Source organism: Lygodium microphyllum, chromosome 1, assembly GCF_053477565.2.
Source record: "Lygodium microphyllum isolate KBCC chromosome 1, Lygodium_microphyllum_v1.1.10, whole genome shotgun sequence".
NCBI lineage: Eukaryota > Viridiplantae > Streptophyta > Polypodiopsida > Schizaeales > Lygodiaceae > Lygodium > Lygodium microphyllum.
The window spans coordinates 110,032,186-110,054,932 of record NC_141135.1 but is presented as its reverse complement, the minus strand read 5'-3'; the positions used below and the strand labels follow the sequence as shown (position 1 = coordinate 110,054,932).

At 40.3% G+C, this 22,747-nt stretch overlaps 1 protein-coding gene across 1 annotated transcript; it reads left to right on the top strand.

Annotated features, from left to right (window-relative positions):
• Nucleotides 1–15,537: 15,537 nt before the first annotated feature.
• Nucleotides 15,538–19,551, top strand: LOC148041539 (pentatricopeptide repeat-containing protein At2g03380, mitochondrial-like). The gene has a single exon (XM_087680639.1). It carries the CDS (start codon nucleotides 15,628–15,630, stop codon nucleotides 18,793–18,795), a length of 3,168 nt encoding a protein of 1,055 aa, XP_087536765.1. The 5' UTR covers nucleotides 15,538–15,627; the 3' UTR covers nucleotides 18,796–19,551.
• Nucleotides 19,552–22,747: the final 3,196 nt, after the last annotated feature.

The following is a 22,747-nucleotide window of genomic DNA, read 5'->3' as shown; positions in this document are numbered from 1 at the left end:
GGAAGAGGAAAGAGCGAAGTATGGCCTCTCCCTTGAGAAGCGAGTATACAACCAACTTAGGTTTAGGAGCATCCACAACATTGAAGGGGTAGTGACCAGAGAGGAAGCTGTCAGGAGGATCATGGACCAGTGCAACCTCGCCACATACATCGAAAAGTTTAGAGCTTGACCACACTAAGTGTGTGGAATTGGAGCCCCAAGAGAGACACTAAGGAAAAGGGGTTTCTACTGCAAGAAAATCTATCTTGTAACATCAACAAGCTTTTGTTTCATTCTTTAGAGAACCACAAAAAGGAAAAGAACACCACTAGCAAGAAATCTTCGCACAGCATCATATAAACAATTCTCACATAGCTTTGACTTCAATAAAATTGATCATTATCTTCATATTCTTCATAGAATTCATGAACCAACAAAGAGAACACAAAAGAAACACCACGTTGAATGGAAAAAAAATCACATAGTATTCATATTCATTGTCTTCTTAGTTTTCTCTCGCAGTCTTTCAAGAAAGATACATTGTTTGGCATAGAATTAGCTATCTCTGACTCTCTCTTTCTCTCTCAATCAATAGTACATCATATCCTCACTACAATACTCAATAATCACTCATAATAATCCTTCTTTAGTCATGAATGCCCCTTCCAAAAGGTGTGTCTGATATAAAAGGTCACCATAGCCACCACAATGACTCTTCATAGCTCATCATTATCACTTCACTCCAGTCTTCTCTTAAGTCTTCAGCAACTACTTCTTCCACTTCCTTGAGCTCTTTTGAACTTACATTCATCTTTTTCCAAAGCTAGAAAACTTCCCCAAAATCACACTTACATTCCATAGAATACTTACATAAGCATACAGAACAAAACAGAACAGGAATAGAGCAAGGATAGAAGCTCTACAGAAGATCAACAGAAGATTTCACAGAAGGTCAACAAAAAGCATCAAAACCACATAACTCATACATAAAACCATTCCAAACTATCAAAAACCATTCAATGAGCTTTCAAATATTCTCAACTTCCATCAATCATCAATCCATCCTTTATACAAAAGAGAAATAAAACAAAACAGAAGCTAAATAAAACCAATCGAAACCTCAACAAAACCTATCAAAGCATCACAGAGCCTCATATCTCTACTAAAAATAATCATGAGCTTTCAAAACATAATCAATCTCATCCAAAATACTCTCAAACACTTCCAATACAACTAATAATCACTCAAAATCCATCAAAAATCAACCTTTCAGCCTTCAAAAACAACAAAAATCAGCTAAAAAATCTAGTCAATTTAGCATTCAACATATCCCCAAACTTAAAAAGGGAAGCATCTCTGTGACCTAAGAAAAAGGGAATACAAGTTCACTCAAGAGCTCAACTCGATCTTCTTTAATATCTTCAATAATCCACCCAACCATGACCCCAACTTATAACCTATATCTCTGATAAATAATACAATGAAAGGAAAACCCTTTATCCATTAGCACTTCTTAAAATCAACAAAAAACACAAATTGGTAAAGAATATAAGAAGTTTCTTCTGTCCATCCATCCATCAATCAGCTTCATGATCACGTTCATCTTCATCTTTAACTCCACTTGAGAGAAAATAATACATACACATACACATACACTTGACACAAAAGCAAGTACTCTGAATGGCATACGCTCCCAAAAACGAAGAGCAAATGAAAAGATTTTCATTAAGAAAAAAGATTATACAATCATGAAAACCCTCTTCTGCTAAGCAGGACGAAGATGTTTCTTCTTAAATTGCATACTCAATTTAAGAGGTTCCAAGGCTTTGTTCTCATCTACAAAGTACTGAGGTACATTTTGGAGGAACTCGAGACAACACATCCTTTCCAATAAGATGATAAATCTGGTGGGGAAGGCCTGTGCAAAGTAATACAGTATATCCATTTGAGAAATAGCTACATCCACACTTGGATATATGATTAGTTGGGGGATACTCTTCCGAGTATTCAAATGAGATTGATGATGCATGAAGGCAAGATACCTACAAAAATGAGCTGCAAGACGAATAGTGGTATCCTCAGAAGTAATATGTACTCTAGCAAAATGAAGATTAGAATTCAAACATGCCAAATACATATCCGAGGTCCCTGGAATAAAAGGCCAATTAAACACCAGTCCTATCACAGAATCATACAGCGTCCATTGTCATCAACAAAGAATGTCATTGTCATATCCAAGTGTATCCAGCACTATCTAGGGAGGAAGGTTAATGTAATCAGATGGAGAGGGCAATGGAATAAGAGGAGAAATTTGTAACGGAGGAGAAGATAAGTCATAAAATGAGGGTAAATGAAGTGATAAGGAAGGTGGAAAAGATGGAGAATGCATCAAAAAGGTTTAAAAGGAATCTGCCAAAAAAATAGAAGGAATAGGAATGGTAGGAAGAGGTTCAGAAGAGGTAGGAGATATCGTGGGATCAGCAATAAAAGGACAAATGGTAAACACAGGAATGTGAGGCGACCTAGAAGGGGTAAAAGATAAAAGAGGAATGGTTTCAGGTTTAGACGAAAGAAGAGAAACATATAAAGAAAAACGATAGGACATGAGGGAATAAGACAAAAGATTTGCAAGATCCAATGGATAGAAAGAACAATGAAAATGAAGATCCTGGAAAAAGGAATTAGTAAATAATGGATGATCAGCAAGAAAGCTCAATAATTGAGATTGTAAAGGCTGGATATCAAATTTATGGAATACACTATTGAGACGACGAGGTTCTAAAGCAACAATCTCCAAAGTCCTTTACACCAAGATGTCTGCTCATGATAAGTCTTCAAACTCTCTGCTAGCAAAAGCTCCACTGAATGCACTTACATAACAGCTTGCAAGATCACATCCCCCACATAAACATTTAGATCTTCCTCATCAGGGATATGCAAATGGCCGATAAGATACATAAAAGATAATAACTGAACTTCATGGGAAACCAACTCATCCACAAATCTATCAAAAACAACTCTCAACAAATATACAAACCAGAGATTTGACCACTTATCCTCTGGAGATTCCAAATCCACATTGGTTAAGGATATGTATAAGGCAATTCTGTGTTGATGATATTTAACCCAAACGGAAGGAGGTGGTGACACCAAGCCAGTATAGTGAATAAAATCTTCCTGCACAAAATTCATGTGTTGTTGGAGGCATTCTACTTTAGCAGCAAATCCATCACACAGCTTAGCTTTATGATGCAATTGGTCAAACTCCTCCCTAGAAGATATGACTGAAGAAACTACAGGGGCTAGAGGAGGAATAGAAAGAGTGGCAACTTTCTGATTAAGCTCCTCAATAAGCTTCTTTTGGGCCTCAACAGTTTCTTGGGAATGCTGCATTTGACCTTCACAAGTTTCCAATTTACAAGTTGTCTCTAACATCTCCTCAAGAGCTGCATTTTTGTCAGCCGTTAAGGATAGATTCTCAGCTTCTAATGTGGCTTCTTTAGCTTCCAGCTCTTGAATTTTGGCTTTCTAGTTATCCATCAAAACAGTCACCTTAGTCATCTGCTTATCAATGTCACTCAGGGTAGCTCTTTCTGATGCTAAATCCTCCAATGCTTTACTCAACCAATTGGTCAATGAATCCACCTTGTCTTGTAAGGAAGTATACACTCATGTGTAAACAGATTGAAGACAAGACATAAGGGAGGTCTCCAATGTAGACTCGACACCAAAAACTATATGAGAAAGCAATGCATGTAAGGAAGCAGGAATCTATTGATCTAGTTGTCCATCCCTCTGGGCTGCAAATAGGTTAGGACATAAGAGTAACACAAGAAGTGAACTGCTAGAAATAGGAGTAGTATCCTTGACCAGAGGATCTATAGCTAATACTGCATAGGGACTAGGTGGCCCTTTAATATGTTGGCACTTAATTCAGGAAAATCTTGGAGGGGGTTCATCCTCTGCTTGTAATGGGGGAGGGGATGGAACACAAGATAGTGGCTGCTTTGGAAGAGGAGCAGGATCAACCACTAGCATACCATACCACTAGAAGGAGGGGCAAGAGTGATAATCTTCTGAAGGAAAGCACCATAAGACACATTACTGCCCTGACCTTTTCTGACTCTTTGGAAATGTTGATCCATCTTGGCCAACATGAAGGCTGACCAATTAAATTTAGCCCCTTCCAAGATCCAAACAGAAGCAGTGAAAAGTTCCTTGTCGAGACATTTAGACGCATGCTTTCCCCGACATAAATTTGTATTGTAGAAATTGGCGTAGTTGCTTCCATATCGGGGAGGCGATAGGAGCAACAGAAACCCTAGAATTGGTAATAACCTTACTTGATACCAGAGGGGTAGATGTCTTCAACCGTCAATAATTGGTTTCCACTAGGGACAAAAGAAGCTGAAAGAGGCAAACACAACGCATCTCTGATGTTGGCTATGGATAAGCAGAAGCGTCGCTTACAAACCAAGCCGCCAGATTGGCTCTTGTATGATGCCAGGAAGGAGTAGCAAAGCTTGTTATCCATTGGCGGAAACTTCAGGGCCACAAAAGGACGAAGACCAGCACGACGAATACAATCCATATCCAAAAGGAGGGAATAATCATGTACCAGCAATGGCACATGCTGGATCACAAGTGGGGGAGTAGAGTAAGATGATGCCATTCAGACTACACAAGATGTCCACACACACACACAACCAAGGAAAAATAGGAAAAATTCTTGAAAACCCAAACAAAATCACATCTAAGAAGGATATCACAGAAAAATCACAATAGGGGAAAAAAAAAACAAGAATGGACCAAACTTCCTCAAACAAACCACAACCTACGAAAAAAATTCAACATGACCTACACACATATGCGACCAAAAACTTTGTGATATGCATGACAATCAAGCACCCTAATCCCCGTAATCAAGCACGCTAAAAGAAATATATAAGTTCCAGCATATCGTAGCCCATGATTGAAAACAGAATGACCGACTCAAACCATCATGGACAAATATGACCGACTTCTAGACTAAGGAATCCCAATCCCCATAATCATTGAGTGTATACCTAAAGTGCAGTGAAGTAAGTGGGTGATCACTATCGCATTCATTTTAATCAATGAAAATTTAGTTTGCATTTCATTTTTAATGAAACCCTTAATACATGGTGGATCAATTTCGTAACCCAACTCCACTCTGAAAAATTAACTAACTGACTGGATTGGGGGTCTCTAAAAATGCAGTTCATTTTTACAATTATATGATATATTGACACAAAGTGCATACATGCGTGACTTTGGGGGGTTTATTTTAATTACAATTTAAATGTGTCTAGAGCCCGTGTGTGCGTGCACTATGAATGGATTTTAATTTACAAATTACATGGGTTATGGTGCAACATTGCTCATGCAATGGCGGAGTTCCTTTTATAATGAACGATCGGGTTCACTTTAATTACAATTTATGATGTGTAGTGTATTCATTTGGTGGGTGCAATGGTCGATAGATTTTAAATTACAATTAATGGTGTATTATGGTGCACATGGGAGAGGGAAAAAGGAAAGGAACCTGGCGGTGGGTGGACACTCGCAAGGTCTAAAACACACTCTGCATCCAAAGAATCCGCACAAAAGAGAAACAAAATCTACAAGTGGTAACAGCAAGTCAACTAGGGAACAATCTGCCTCCTGTCAAATATAAACCAAAAGATGAATACCATTATATACCAAAGAAAAAGATGGGGGATTTGTGCAATGTGGATAATCACATCGTTAGGGAAGGGGGATTGGAAAACTTTTATGGGTCTGTTTTAAGATTTATCGGCCATTTAGTAGGATTTTGGGTGGGGTGTTTCATTTAACATTAAAGTTATGTGTTTGGTTTTGTTTTAGTTTGGTGTTTATGTTTTGTTTTTTTTTTAAATGCTGGAGATGGGTGGTGGAAGGGTCAAAAATGTAGATAAGATTGGTTTTTAGGTTGTGTGTTTGTGATTGTTATTTTTTTGTTTGTTGTTTGTTCTTTTTTTTCTCTCTTTTTTTAAAAAAGTTTATGTGTGGAGGCATTTGGACCGTTTTGTTTTTCAAGTGATGTGTGAAATTTCAAAATGAGTGTGAATGAATTAGCTATTGGATTTGGGGTTTTTGTTTTTGTTTGATTTTTTTTGTGGTGTTTTGTTGGTTTTTTTTCCTCTTTAAATGACTTTAGCATTTATATAGGCAATGTAAGCTCATGAAATATTGAAAAACATGTGAAAGGGTGTGTGGAAAATTTTTGTTTTTTGTTTTTTTATTTTTAAATTGTTTTTTTATTTTTATAAATTGTGAAAGGAGTTTGAAATTTTTATAATATTTTCTATCATTTATTCATGTGTGTTCAACAAAGAAAAATGATTCCAAAAAGTAGCAATTGATTAAGAAGTTTTCAGCTATTTTTCTATGTTTTTTAATTTTTATATATTTTTATTTTTTTAAAAAATATTTTATGGTTTTTGGTATTTTTAATGGATTTTTAATGTGTTCGGGTTTGAAAATTACATGTGAATAGCTGTAGCACATTAGAACTGCATAGGAATGGCTACGGCGTGTAAACGGTTGCTAATGTCCGCACCACCGCACGAACAAGGGGGCACGCACGTCTGCGCATGTGAACACTTGCTTAATAGCCCTTGGACGCGGCATGAAGACACCCACTAACGCACACGACTACAAGAACACCCGCAATCGCGTTTTGGAGACACATAACTTGAAAATACATAATGTAATTCATATCAGTCTATTGAAAGCATATGTTCCTAACCTAGACCATGTACTAAACGACCAACAAATTGTAATGCCCAATCAAGAAGTCCTCAAACTTCAACAAAAAATATGCTTGACAAGAATATCTCATCCAGTGGAAAGACTACCTTGAAGAGGATGCCACTTGGATTGACCATGAATCACTATGTAACCAATATCCCTAGTTTCATTCGATATGAGGACATCTCAATTCCTCTAAGGGGGAGAGGATGTGATATTCCAACTTTAATTTAAAATGTTCTCGACTTGTGGACTTGAAGAACTTAAAAATCATTAAATAGAGAATATCTTGAGCAAAAAAAACCCAAGGATTGTAACCCAACATTTTCTTGGATTAACAAAGATGGTAGCCATCCATCACACGGAAGTGATCACATGAATGAGAGTTAGGAGCCATAAGTCGAATTCGACTACACACATTTAAAACTTGGTAAGTAGAGATAAATCACAAAAGCTTTAAGCCTTAAAGTTTAAAAAATCTTGAGAAAATAGAAGGAAGAGAGGAATGTAACGATGATCTGGCTACCTCCCCCCCCCCTTTTTTTACGGGAAAAAAAACGGCACACTATCCCCCCCCCCAATTTGGCATCTCTGATTCTATACCTAAAAGCTTGAATTCAGCTCAAGAGATTCAGCAATTAACTCTAGTAATCTATCCCTCTTCTCAATTTGATGAGAGCCTCGGGATGAAGCAAGATCATCCAAGAGCCAAGTGAATCAGTCATGGCATCTTTGGTAGCCTCTCTAGACCTCAAAGATCAAATCGCCAGCATCATATTGCATCTTGGAAGCTTTGTTTTGCTCATTTTTCCAAGATCCCCTCCATAAAGAGCTATTCTTCATAGCCACAACCCTTCTTCTTCAATTTAGCTATAAATACAAGGCATGGGGAGCCATTGAGGGCAATCTAACCAAGAGGGGAGAGGCCCTTCTTAGGAGTATAGAGCAAGAGGGAGTGGGGCAAGAGAAGCGCAAGCATGAGAATTTCTCATCAAGAAGACAAGGAGGATACTCCGTGAGCTCTCAAATTCAATTCCTCCATCCCTTCTATCCTATTTTCCTGTGGAATCAAGACTCTTCTCGATTTCTCGAAATTCTTGGTGATCACCTCCCCTCCCCCTCCCGGTCAATCAAAATTCTGTCAATCTAAATATCCCCAAGCTCCTTCGCCAAATTCGCCCTTTTTGTGATCTCTCGATTAAAGACCATGGCCCCGAAGAAGAAAGTTATGAAGGTTGTGAAGGCAGGAGTTGGCAATAACGCTGCGGACATAATTACTACAAATGAAATGGCAAGTATAGGGATTACAAATGAAGCCACGAATACCATCAACCAAGCACCCATCATGAATCCTCAAGCACTATTTTTCCTATATGAAAACAACTAGTAAGCCTTTATTCCATGAATAGGCAACAAAACCTACATGCATAAAAATAATTTTTAATTCGATTCCTGCATATAATTTCTTTGAGGAATTCTTAACCACGAATTCCAAGGGGTAACTTGGGTCTGTACAAAATGAACCTAAGCAAGTACAAGGAAGGTACTGTGTCCCTAAAAGATTTAATATTTCTAATTTTTGTGTTGATCAAACGAAATCTCTGATAGGTAATCATGGACACTAATCCTCAGTATATAAGAGACCTTGAAATGAAATTGCCAAAGGATATTGTTCGTAATTAAACTAACCACCAAGATTTTCTTTTATTGCGGGCAAAGACCCACAAAACTCCAAGGGAGTTATCCTCAAGTATAAAATTCTTTCTTAGATTTAGTCAAAACTAATCCCCAAGAAGGAAGGGGAAATCCAGGAAGACTATTGGAAGGTATTGCCACTTACGTTAATTTTTCCACTTATGCTAATTTATCTCGATGTTATTAAGTATTGCCACTTACACTAATTTTTCCACTTATGCTAAATTTTCTCAATGCTATTAAGTATTTCCACTTATGCTAATTTGTCTCAATGATTATTAATTTTTGGAAAAAAAAGATTTATCTTGGAAATAAACTTGTTAAAAGTTTGTGTATAATGCATTCAAAATAAAGATGGCTGTGATTGTAAGCTAGATACTGATCTTTTAAAAAATCATTAGGCTAAAATATGGCTAACTAAGTACAGATTGTCTATTAAGGCAGTATTCTAGTGAGAACAGAACGCCAACTAAGGCAATGTTCTTAATGGCGCTAGACCTCCCCAAGGCCAACATGAATTAAACCTACTCCAAGGGGTTTTACTTTTTGTTTCGCGTCAGTGAGTATAGACCAATCATAACATGCGAATGGTCTTGTCTTAGGAAACTCTAGGCAGAAGGAGGTAAGGATACCAAGGGGCTCTGGTCATAAATTCTTTAGGCTCTTATGAACTGCCAACTACCCTTCGATTTCCAAACTGTGTCTTGGAAGTTCCAATACTAGTTGGGGAACGGATCTTGGACAAAATAATACCTTCGAACAAGAAAATATTTGTAAAATATCATTTTTCTAAAAGGAACTATTAAGAAGGAATTGCTTTACTCTGTTTTTGTGTCCTGAATTAAGGCATGGAACAAATTTGTATCAGGAGATAATTCAAAGAAGTTGTTTTTATATATTGAACCTAAAGTGGTAGATAATTAGGTACCTAAAACTATGCTGTCGAGAGAAGCGGAAGGATGGACCCCCGACGCGGATCCAGACCTATGGGTATGTGGTCTCGGTAAGCCGAGAGCTTTCCTAAGAAGGAATAAAAATCGCACTTGATGGACCATTAGAAACCAGAGAGCCTAACTCACATCACTTTAGAATCTACTAATACTAATCAGCTATTAGTAATAGATTTGACCAAAAAAACTCAAGTCGATCCTCATGGGAGTGGCCAAAACTTCCACTATGGGTTAGACTCAAGTGAGCCTAGTTAGTAAACTCTGAGGGGTTTTACCAAAATCCCAGAAGGCACTTCCTAGGACATCTCTTGATGGGCTACTAAGAACATACTGCTAAGGAAAGCAAGTGGCACGTTACAAGTCCTTCCTCATCTTGCACATCAGAACTATCCATACACTAGTTCTCCTCAATTTGTTGATTTTAGGTTTCCCTTACTGCCTAGGTTTAGGATGACTGGTTCTAGGGTCTTGAAACACCATAAACTCCTTACTTGCTAACCTCTTCTAAAATCCAGTAAGCCCTTCTCCTATAAAATAACATTTAGGATGTTGTACTCCTGACCAAGTTTGATCTAGAGGTTGAACAATTTGTTGTTTAGGAAGTGTGTTTCCAGTAATTCAATGGTGCTCTTGCTACCCTTAAATGATTCTACCAATATCTATCTCAAATGTTGGAACTATTGAAGGGTTTGTCTAAATAAATAGTATCTCCTCATCGTCTTCCACTTTGTCAATAAGATTGATTGTTTGAGCTCCCATAGGTCTGGAAGTATTCCTTATGATTACTTTAGTAACAATAGATAATCTAATCTCTTTAAATCCTCTAGGGATGCATAAATAATTAGCCCCCCATCCTACCTCAACTTGGCAAGTTTGAACCACGGTCTTCTTAGGAGCATGTGATAAGAATCTCCAACTTCTGACATTCTCAATACAATAAAACTTGCCTTGAACTGCAAGCTAGCCACCTTTATTTGATGATTCTTGAGGATGCCCAATGGTGTATGCCTCTTCCTCATTTGGCTACTTGATATAATGCGCTGGAGCATCTATGGTCTATTCCCTAGGTAGTAAGGCTAATTGTATGACTGTGTGTATGGCAACCACCTCGGCAATTAGCAATGCATTGCATCATGGTCAAACCCATCACAATTGGCACATGGTGGTTTGGATCTAGGATCCATGCACTCAGACAGAATGTGGTTTCCTCCGCAATGCATGCATTGCATGTGAGGCCTTGTAGGACTTCTCATCATCTCTTGAAGCTTGGCCAACTCTAGCTTCATGTCCACCCCCCAACTCCTAGCTCTGATTGACATTCTTGCCATTCTCCTAGGCACTCACTCTAGCTTGATCTCACACTAGTGGTCATGGCTCTTTCTAAGGTTCTTGAGGTTGTGCTATCTCAGCTTGTGGTCCTTGAGTTTCTCTCTTTGACCAAGTTGTCCACTCGTATGCTTCAAAGACCTAGCTAGTACATCCCTTTGTAGGTTCAAATTGCCCACCGCCAAGGCCTTGTAAAGCTCTTTGCTTCAAATTCCACTTATGAACACAGTGGAGATCGCTTGTTTGCTAGGTCGCTTTGTATAGCTGGCATTCTCTTAAAGAGACTCCGCATGTGGATGACATAGTCTTGAATGTCCTCTTTATCCTTTTGACTGACGTTCATCAGTTGAACAATAAGGTTATATGAGTACCCTGTCTCAAAGAACCTCTTGATAAAGAGACTCTTGAGGTTGTTGAAATTATTCTGTTCGGCATTGTCTAAACTAGAGTACCATGTCTGTCCTTTATCCCCAAGGCAAAGAACAAAAGGTTGTGCACATTGAGTAGGGTCCGTTAGGCCATTCACCTCGCATACATGCTCAAATTGTTCTACAAAACTATATGGGTCATTGTCGAAATGATACTTGTTAGGTTGCTTGGCAACTATGGGCATCTTTGTTTGGCTTTTGGAGTTCGGATTGATACCTAGTCCTATTAGAATGAAGTTAACAGGGCTGCTCCACTCTGCTCCGCAGCCATGTTATTTATGAGTCACTTTGTGGGAAACTCACTCAATGTAAGGTTGGCTTCAAACACTCTCTCCTTTTCAGCATAATGATATGGATTAGTATCTCTACACAAAGAAGGCTCGTGAGGGCAACCTTATTATCTTGGTGCCTTTTGTGGATGATATGTTGATTGATGGGAGAGCTCATGATGAGTTGGATGCCTTGAAAGTTGGCTTAAGAAGAGCTTTGAGATGAGGAACATGGGATATGCCTTACATATTCTTGGCATGCGCATCACACGTAATCACTTTAAGGGGATTCTTTACTTATCACAAAAGGGCTACACATACAGACAGTCCTTGGGTGCTCCTATAGGCATGATATTAGGCCTATTAGATGTCCCTTACCTTCCCATGTGAAGGTCAATCAGGTAGATTATCCTCAGTTAGATAAGCAAATGGCCAAGATGGCCAAGATCCTTTTTGCATCCACAATAGGCAATTTGATGTATGCCATGATAGCCAGTAGTCTAGACATAGCATTTGTAGTGGAAGTTATAGCACACTTTATGGCTACACCTAGCCATTGACATTGGGATGCTATGAAGGGTATAATGAGATACCTAAAATGCACTGTAGATATGAGCATTCACTATGGTGGCTAGGATACTATAGTGGTGGGTTACACTAACTCTGACTATACATGATATATAAATAGTAAGAAGTCCACCTCTAGGTATATCTTCAATTTTGCTTGAGGTGTTGTTTCTTGGATGTCTGGGGTGCAAAAATGCATGGCCTTATCTTCTACTAAGGCAGAGTATGTTGCAACCACAGAGGCTTGTAAGGAGGCCCTATGGTTAGCTATCTAATAAGATAAACCTTAGTATTAATATTACTTCTGCATTGTATTCGAATTCTATGAGTGCTATTTAGTTGGCCAAGAATTCGGTCTTCAATGCAAAGACAAAGCACATTGAGGTGCACTATTACTTCATTAAGAAGGTGGTAGAGGACAAGTTTGTTGAGCTTGTCAAGATCTCAATTGGCGTGGATCTTGTAGCTCTACTCACTAAAAGTCTCTTAGCGGAACATTTTGCCTTCCTTAGGAAAATGATGGGTATAGGATGAGATAACATCTATTTCTCATCCAATTGTACTTTATGTACATTTGTACTTTGCCACTTTGTCTTATTCTCTCCTCACTAGAGGCACATTCGCCTTTAAGTGGGAGGTTGTTGGGGGTAAAGGCAAGTGTGCCTACATCGCCATGTATTTACTTCACACACCATGATCACACACATGTGCACTATAGGTGGCTGATGTCCATCATTGTCACTTTATTCTTTATATTTTTAGTGGTTATTGAATAATGAAATCTTGCTCACACATTGTGATGCCTAATGAATCCTAAGAGTCCGTGCATGCGTGATGCTTGGTGTACTAAAATATTTCCTTAAAAGTTCTTGTGTATGACAATTGTTGATGACACTATCTACCCTGTCTATAGAAGGTAGGATGATGGAAACACTGTGAACATCAAGAACAGTGTTGACAATTGATGGGTAGTTCCATACAATCCACATTTGAGTAAAAAATATAATACTCATATAAATGTGGAAGTATGTTCACTTGCAATAGTTGTTAAATATTAATATAAGTATATATGTAAGGGGCATGATCGTGCTACCATTAAATTCTATACTAGGATTGGTTCAATATGGAATCTTACAAATGTTCATGAGGTGGATGAGATCCAAAACTATTTAGATTCATGATATATATATGCCTCTGAGGCATGTTGGCAAATATTTGATTTTTCACTACATAATGAAAAGCCAGATATACAATGCTTATAGGTGCACTTATTGAGTGATAATTTTGTGGTTTTCTAATATACGAATAATATATACGATGTCATGCAAAATGAGAATATCAAGAAAACTACTCTTACTGAATGGTTTGCATGCAAGAGAATTCATCTAGAGGCTAGAACTTCTTTATCAAGACTTTGTGATGTTTTGGGTATGGAATGCACAACAAAAAATCTAGACTAAAAGGAAAGGTGAAAATACTATTGGTTAAATATACTTTGTCACACCCATCTCTAGTGAGTGTTACTACTTATACAAATGCTTCTAACAATATCTAACGGATGTATTTCCTTTGAGGATTTGTGTACTATTGACAATGTGGTGTATAATAATTGTAAGGAGGCTTGTATTGCAAAAGGAATGCTTCAAAGTGATGATGAGTGGACTTTGTGCTTAGAAAAAGCTGCATCTATACAAATTGGAGTTCAACTTTGATTGTTATTTGGTGCTATTTTGATTTTTTGTGTGCTTCACATCCATTCCTAGTAGCAATTTGCATTTTTCATTTACTATAAAACAAATGTAGTTTTCTATACAACTAGCATTTGTTTTGACAATTAATAAGTCACAAGGCCAGAGTTTGTTTGTTGTTGGCCTTTATTTAAAGGCACTGGTCCTTATTCATGGCCAATTATATGTAGCATTTTTAAGGGTAAAATTGCCATCTTGTGTGCAAGTCATACTAGAAGAAAGCATAGATGCTACAAATATTACCAAAAACATTGTTTATAAGGATGCACTTCAAAAAGTACATTGGTATGAAATGTTTGTATCATGAGATTTGTTTTGTTAATATCCCTTGCAACCACTTACAACATTTATTTTTAAGATTTTATTTATGAAGCATGTAAACATGGCTTATTGATTGTTGATCTCTCTCTTTTTTAAGTTTTTACTTGACTTTTACAGATGCCTACTCTAAGTTATGGCTATTATCTAGCTTCTAAGTATCAAAAGCATCTACAAAGCTGCTAAGCACAAAGTAACCATTCAAATTCACACTTAAGGGAACCTCATTTCTCAGTCTCTCTGTCTCTCTTTGTCTCTTAGTGCATATAAAAATATGTATCACATATACATATGTACACATGTATATTTATTTAAATACATACATGCATCTATACATGTATAGAACCTCATCACACACACACACACACACACACACACACACACACACACACACACACACACACACACACACACACACACACACACACACACACACACACACACACACACACACACACACACACACACACACACACACACACACACACACACACACACACACACACACACACACACACACACACTTACCCTTTTCAAGAACTTGGTTGTGAGCTCTTCTCGCCTCTTTCTCTATCTATCTCTCAGTGCATATAAAATACATATCACATCTATACTACTTATTTTCAAAACTACCAGACCCGACAAAAGAGAAACCTAAGCCTACATGGCATGTAATAAATTCAACACACACACACACATCTTGCATGCAATCAAAGCATTCCAAACCTATTTTAATTATCTCTTTTTTTCTTTGTTTTTCTCCGATTTATGGTATGAGTTGAAGTCCTATGCATTAAATTGCAACAATCTATACTTACATTTGCACTTAAAGCATTAATCAAGTGCAAGTAGTGTGCAAAATGTAAGTGAAGATCACATCCAATGAATATAAGTTGACTACATATGGGCGTTTCTCTTGATTATGGGGTAGTTCAAGTGGTGTGGATATGACAATTACCTTTTAAACCATTGAGTGATCAATCAAAAAGTTACTTAAATTAGTTTTGTTGAGTTTAAAAGTAAATTGAGAGAGAGAGAGAGAGAGAGCATCCAGTAGCCCTAATGGTTCATGCTTTTGTGAAGTAAGCTTAAGTTCTAAGGTATAGATAATGGGAAATATATTTAGAGAGGAGAGAGAGCAACATTATTTGATAGGCACTCTACAAACCCTGCTCATAGGCAAGCGGCGCCTAGTATACATACATACATACATCTATAAATATATTCATTTACATACACACATGTGTATATACATTTATAATAGTGTCTGCCTAGTATACATACCCTTCTCATAGGTGAGCAACGTCTAGTATACATACATACATATATCTATGAATATATTTGTTTTCATGTGCGCATACGTATATACATCACCTAGTATACATACATACATACATACATACATCTATAAATATATTCGTTTACATACGCACATACATGTCTGTCTAGTATATCATACATCGATAAATATATTCATTTTCATACGCACATACATATATACACTTGTAACTGTGTCTGTCTGAGAGAGAGAGACACACACACATGAAAGTGCATGTCTGTATTGCTTGCGCAGGCACGTCGCAAGTCCCCAGATTATCTCAAGCAACAAACCTTCAAGCAGTCATCATGGACCGATGGCTGCTGCAATCCCAGTGCCCCTTCAGAATATGCAAGCAAAACAGGGCTGCACGCATTCGACAGTTTGTTCAAAGAAGGAAAAACAGAAGACGAAGACGATGTGCTGGAAGCAGATGGTCACTATGGTGGGATGATACAGCAGAAGCAAAGGGAGATGGGAAAGGATTGCCCGAATTTGATCCGGCCTGACACGAGTGACGAGGGTAGTGATTGGTGTTTCCTTGTCACTATACTGAGGGATGGTGCTGACCATGATCACCTGCGTAGGGATGGCACTGATCTTGTCAGTGAGAGGTTGCTGAAAGTTGCAGATTCGCCTGGCAGACGTCTGGTCAGTATCTACGCCGAGTGTGGTTCACTTTCAAAAGCAAAAGAAGCATTCGACAGCCTGCCTGTTCGGAATGCTGCTGCTTGGAATGCATTAATTACAGGGTATGTTCAGCACGGGCATGCTCAGGAGGCTCTCAAATGTTTCGATTTGATGCAACTTGATGATGTCTTTCCTGATACTGCCACCTATATTGAAATTCTAAAAGCTTGTGGCAGCATAGGAGCTGTAGGGAAGGGACAAGAAATACATGCTCATATTGTTAGAAAAGGGTTTCTGGAGAATGACATATTCCTTGGCACTGCACTGGTGGATATGTATGGCAAATGTGGCTTGCTTGTAAAAGCACAATATGTGTTTGACAAGCTTCCTTTCCGGAATGTGGTCTCTTGGAGTGCACTAATTGAAGGTTATACACAACACGGGCATGGTGAAGAAGCACTGAAGCGTTTTGAGTGGATGAAGCTTGATGGGGTATCTCCAAATGCAGTAACCTTTCGTTGCATTTTGAAAGCTTGTGGCAGCATAGGAGCCACAGAAAAGGTTGGGGAAATTCATACTGAGATTGCTATGAAGGGGTTGCTAGAAAAAGATGTGGCTGTTGGCACGGCATTGGTTGATGTATATGTCAAATGTGGCTTGCTTGTAAGAGCACAAGATGTGTTTGACAAGCTTCCACTTCGTAATGTAGTGTTGTGGAGTGTATTAATTGCAGGCTATAGCCAATATGGACATGGTAGCCAAGCACTCAAATGTTTTGAGCGAATGCAACTGGAGGGTGTCTCTCCGGACGGTGTCACCTTTGTTAGCATCTTGAAAGCTTGTGCTAGCATAGGAGCTATAGACAAGGGCCAAGATATACATTCTCATATTGACAAGCTAGGGTTAGTAGAAAAAGATGTTTTTATTGGCACTGCTTTGTTGGACATGTATGCCAAGCTCGGTTTGCTTGCAAAAGCACAAGAAGTGTTTGACAAACTTCCTTTACCAAATGTGGTTTCATGGAGTGCACTAATTGCAGGATATACAAACTATGGGCATCTTGAGGAAGCACTGGAATGTTTTGAAAGGATGCAAATTAAGGGTGTAACACCAAATGCAGTGACTTTTCTTTGCATCTTGAAAGCTTGTGGAACCTCAGGAGCTATGGATAAGATCCCAAACATTCAAGCGGAGATTTCTAGGAGGGGATTGTTGGAAAATAATGTTGCTCTTGGCACGGCATTAATTGATGTCTATGCAAAAAATGGCTTGCTTTCAAAGGCACAAGAAGTGTTTCACAACCTTCCAGATCGGAACATAGTAAGTTGGAGTGCACTAATATCGGGATATACTCACCATGGACATTGTGAACAAGCACTTGATTGCTTTGAGCAAATGCAACTTGAGGGCGTTGCTGCAGATCCAGTAACATTTGTTAGCATCTTGAAAGCTTGTGGTAGCCTTGGAGCCACAAAGAAAGGCCAACAAATGCACACATGTGCTCTCAATATGGAGATAGAGAACGACATGTTTGTTGGCACTGCATTGGTAGATATGTATGCCAAATGTGCCTTACTTGCTAAAGCACAAGAAGTGTTTGACAAGCTTCCAGTTCATGATGTAGTCTTATGGAGTGCACTGATTGCAGGATATGCCCACCATGGGCATGGTGAGGAGGCACTGAACTGTTATGGAAGGATGAAACTTGAGGATGTGTCTCCCAATGCAGTCACATTTCGTTTGATTTTGAAAGCTTGTGGCAGCATACGAGCTCAAGACAAGGGCCGTGAAATACATGCTGATATTGTTAGTGAGGGCTTGTTGGAAAAAGACATTTCCATTGGCAATGGGTTGGTAGATATGTATGCCAAATGTGGGATGCTCACAAAAGCACAAGAAGTCTTTGACAAACTTCCTACTCGAGATGTAGTCTCATGGAATGCACTAATAACAGGATATGTTCAAACTGGACATGGTGATGAAGCACTGGACTGTTTTGAACGATTGCAACATGAAGGTTCATCTCCAGATGCAGTAACATTTGTCTGCATTTTGAAAGCTTGTGGTAGCATAGGGGCCATAGACAAGGGCCGAGCTGTACATGCTGATATTATTAGAGAGGGGTTGCTGGAGAAGGACTCTTTTATTGGCAATGCTTTGGTAGATATGTATTCCAAATGTGGCTTGGTTGCAAAAGCACAAGATGTGTTTGACAAGCTTTCAATTCAAGATGTGGTTTCATGGAATGCATTAATTGCAGGATATGGCCAGCTTGGAAAGGTTGAAAGTGTTTTCTATACATTCAAAAAAATGCTGAACGAGGGTCTTAAGCCAGATTTCATCACGTTTACCTGTGTGCTTAATGCATGCAGTCACACAGGTCTACTGGATGCTGGCCAAATGTTCTTTGAAAGCATGTGGAAAGATTTTGGCTTCATTCCAACTTTAGAGCACCATACTTGCATGATTGATCTTCTTGGTCGTGCTGGTCAGCTGGACAAGGTGGTAGCAGTGGTCAAGGAGATGCCATTTTTTGTGGATCTTGTGGTGTGGCTTTCTGTGTTAGGTGCCTGTCGAAAGTTGGGCAATGTGGAGCTAGGAAGACTTGCCTTTGAATATGCACTGCTGTTGGATGAGAAATGTCCTGCAGCTTATGTTTTGATGTCTAATATCTATTCTGATGCTGGCAGGCAAGAGGATGCAGGCAAGGTTGATGCTATGAGAGTGGAAAAAAAGGCATGGCAGGACCTGGAATGTTGCTGGTGGGACTGATACGAGTAGAACTGTGCATTCTTGTTTTTCTATTGGGGTCTCAAGTCATGCATCGCAAGCATGCATGTGCAAAGCTAGGTCCCACCCAAAAGATGGAAGAAGGTTATTTCCAAGTGTTTGAATGGTGATGTTGTACATTACAAAAGATGGTGAAAAGTGCATAACCATAGTTGAAGTGTAGTATTTGAAAACAATAAAGGCCCAGACATTATTAAAATGTGATCAAGTGTTTCATAGTAATGTGAATCAGAATGTGCAGGGGAACCATAGTTGTTTTCGGACATGTCTGAAAACTAGGTCGACATGTGCAGCTCAGTATAGGAGTTTGAAGTTCTATGTTACTGTGTTTCCGCAGCACAAAGGAGCGGAAAATGGAAAAAAGGGAAATAGCAAAAAAGGCGCAGGATAAAAGCAGAAAAAGACGCAGTGACCGACAACCAATCCCTGAAAAATTCAAATGTTCAGGCACGATCCTCAGAAAGCTTCAGTGTCGGGCCAAGGCAACGAAAGAGAAAAAAGGTGCACCATTAAAATGCGGAAGCGCCCCGAATCTGTGTAAAAGAGTGCCAGGCTCGCTCCTGTGCAAAGTGTATGCATTAGTTGGGAATAGGATAAATTAGAATGGTGGGAAATGGGAAAAAGGGCCTAGGCTACAGCCGGCTGTGTAAAAGAGAGAAAAGGGAATGACCGCCCAAAAAGTATTTAGGGCTTTGTATATAAAGTTGAAAAGTGAATGAGAAGCTCATTCTTTGGTGTGTGGCAAAAGGAGTCTTCTTCTTCCTTTCTTCTTCTCTCCTTCTTACTTGTGTGTGCTCTTGAGAGAGGGAGTGTGAGAGTGAGGGAGTGAGTGTGTGTGAGAGTAAGGGATCAAGAGGGTGAAGCTCTTCACCATCTCCTCTTCTCTTCTTTTCTCTTCTCTTGCGCGTGCGGCTATGGAGAATGGAGCTTGGAGATGGAGGAGGCTTGAGGATGCTTGAGCTAGTATCAAGAATCGTGGAGCTACCGGAGTGTAAGAGAGAGAAGGGTACTCGATCGGGCATCAAGGTAAGCTCACTACACTCGTAGGATCGACGGTGCGTCGGCTAGGTGAGAGATAGCCATTAGAGCTCGCTTGGAACGCTTGAAATAATAAGCGGTCCGTGGGTCTTGGCGGTTGAGCGAAAGCTCCCACATTTTGGTTTCGTTGTCGGGACTAACGGATTCAAGCTTGAGCACTTGCGCGCCTCACATCGAGCATCGAAGTAGGGTATTCATCCCCGAAACAGAGCTTGAGATATGTAGGAAGTTGAGTGCTTTAAATCTTCAAAACAAGTAAGTATTTTGGGATATTTTGGTTGTTTGATGATTGGAAGCATGGAGGATCTATTTCAGTTTTTTGCCTTCGATTTTTGTTGCATTTAGCGTAGGTTAGAGTTAGAAAATCGAACCGGAAAAGGGTAGGGTTTACTGTTTCAAAACATGGCAAAACAGGGAAAAAATCGTGTAAAATGCGCAAAATGCTCGCTAATGAGGCCTAAGATCGACAAAAGAGCGATTGGGGGCGTCAACGCCACATTTGGAAAGGCATATAAGAGCCAAGGGCCAAAAGAGAGCTCATTTGTGCCATTTCAGTGAGAGAGAGAGAGAGAGCTAGAGAGCTCCAGCCCGTGTGATTTGATCGCATCACTGACGCACTCACCGACTTGTTCAGGTATATGAATCTCTTCCTCTATCCCTCTAGATAGGATTTGGAGGGTTGTGCTTGGTATGATTGTGTAAATCCCAAGAATCGATCGAAATCGACATCGTGCTGTTTTCGTCATGCCACGTTCAGCTTGTCCGAGCGGTCGCTTTTGGGCCGAGTCCCAGAATCGGCCCTCGGCCCCTTACCATTCGGCCACTCGGCTCGAAACCCTAGTCTTCCCTCGGACCATCCGAGGCAACGGTCCAAGTCAACCCACTCGGCCGTCCGAGTCAAAGCTCTTGTCATGTGGCACATCCGCCCTTCGGCCTGTCCGAACGACCCGTCCGAGTCCCAAATTCAAAACTCGGCCACACCCGGGATTCGGCCCTTGGTCAAGCGCCGTTCGGCCCGTCTGAATTACCCTGTCCGAACCTGCCATTCGGCCCGTTCGAATAAAAATCGTCGGAGTCAAATCCGGAGATTCGGCCCTTGACCCTATGCCATTCTGCCCGTCCGAGTGATCCACTCGGACCCTGCAATTCGGACCAGTTGGTCCGAATGCAACTTTTTGTCAAATCTGTCAGAAATTCGACCCGACCCGGCAAATACGCATTAGCGCAACTTGTCGAAACCCTTCGGGCGCTCAGAACTTGATTGTGACACACGTGATAAGAGAAATGGTAGTACACAGCCGCTTAGCGGTTAGCAGTAGACAGTTGAGGGACCCAAGGACTCGGATGCAAGCCGCTGAACCGTAAAACCTGATCGACCGAAAGCGAACGAGGCAATGTGCAAGGAAACCCTAAACCCTGACTAAACGGCCAGAAAATGGACCTACAAGCCTATCAGGCCCAAAAGGAGCGAGAGTGAGTAAGATGCCGGGGAATTGCTTGCGGCACTCACATTGAATTTCCGCACTTGAAGTATACTTAAGAAAGCTGAAAGCCTGATTGGGCACAAGTGCACGAGAAACAACACTCACTGAGTGACCATAAATTGAGATTTGTATTCAATAATCAAAGGAACTCACTCAGATAAATCGCTCAAGGAACCCACCAATAGGAGAGGACCCAAGACATAGACAAACACGCGAAGCGCAGGGTAGAACCAAGCAAGGAGCGCCAACGACGAGGATTTGTCACGACTATTCAACCTAATCGACAGCACAGCGGGGCGCAAGAATTCGACCATGACGGAAGAAATGCTCAGACCATCGGTCTAATGAGGAGCTCGATTTGAGTGTATTCCCAGATGCTATACAGCAGATGGTGAGCAGCTACGACGCGCACGCCCGGTACGAGCACCGTGGCAGGACAACAGATGCAATCATTGCAGACCTAGAGGAAGAGAGAAGGCTAGCCCGCAAGGCATAGCTGATTATAATAGGGATCAACAGGCTAGGAGCCAAAGGCAAAGCATGGAGCTGTATGAGGTGCAGTGAGTGCTGAACTTGGCTGGCCGAAACTGAACAGACCATGAGAGAGCGCTAGAGGGAGACTTGACACTGAGCAAGCTCCCTATGAAACGGCTGCTTGATAACACCGCAATAGAGCAGAGTGCCACTGCACTAGCAACGTCTCTGCTTGCAAGATTAGGAGCAAACCAGGGCTCAAAGAGCCAAGCCAAAATACCGATTGTTGCCAAGCAACTCGATAAGTACTAACCGCATGACGATTCGTACAGCTTTGTTGAGCAGTTTGAGCAAGTCTGCGAAGCCAACGGCCTCAACGACCAGACTCAACGTTCGCAAGCATTTGGGCTTTGCTTAGGCGACAAGTGTAGGACGTGGTACACAAGCCTGGATGCCGTGGAACGAGCCAACTTCAATAATCTCAAGGATCTCTTCGTCAAGAGGTTCGCCGAGCCCGGATACTCCGATAACCTGCTAGTACGCTTGATGAATGTCAAGCAGAAAGAGGAGGACATCCGCGATTACGTGACCCATGTGAAAAGTCTCTTTACGAGAATCCCTCTAGGCGAGCGACCGACTGACAGAGTAGTTTCAACTGTATTCATCAGCGGAATTAGAGACGAGGAGTTATATAAGGCATTGACAGGCGATTCAAGCTTGCAGCGGGACGTGGCGGCTAGAGTTTTTGAGGAGGCCATTAGAGTCGATGACCAGCTGAAAGAGCGAAGCTCTAGGAGCTCAACTCTAGAAGAGACCAACCCGCGAAGCTTAGAGAGAACGTCAGCCTCTAGTGAACGGTCAAACCCATCATCCCAAGATAAGGGGAAGGCCACCAAGACAGACCAAGGCTTGGCTGAGGTCAAGATGGAATAAGCCAA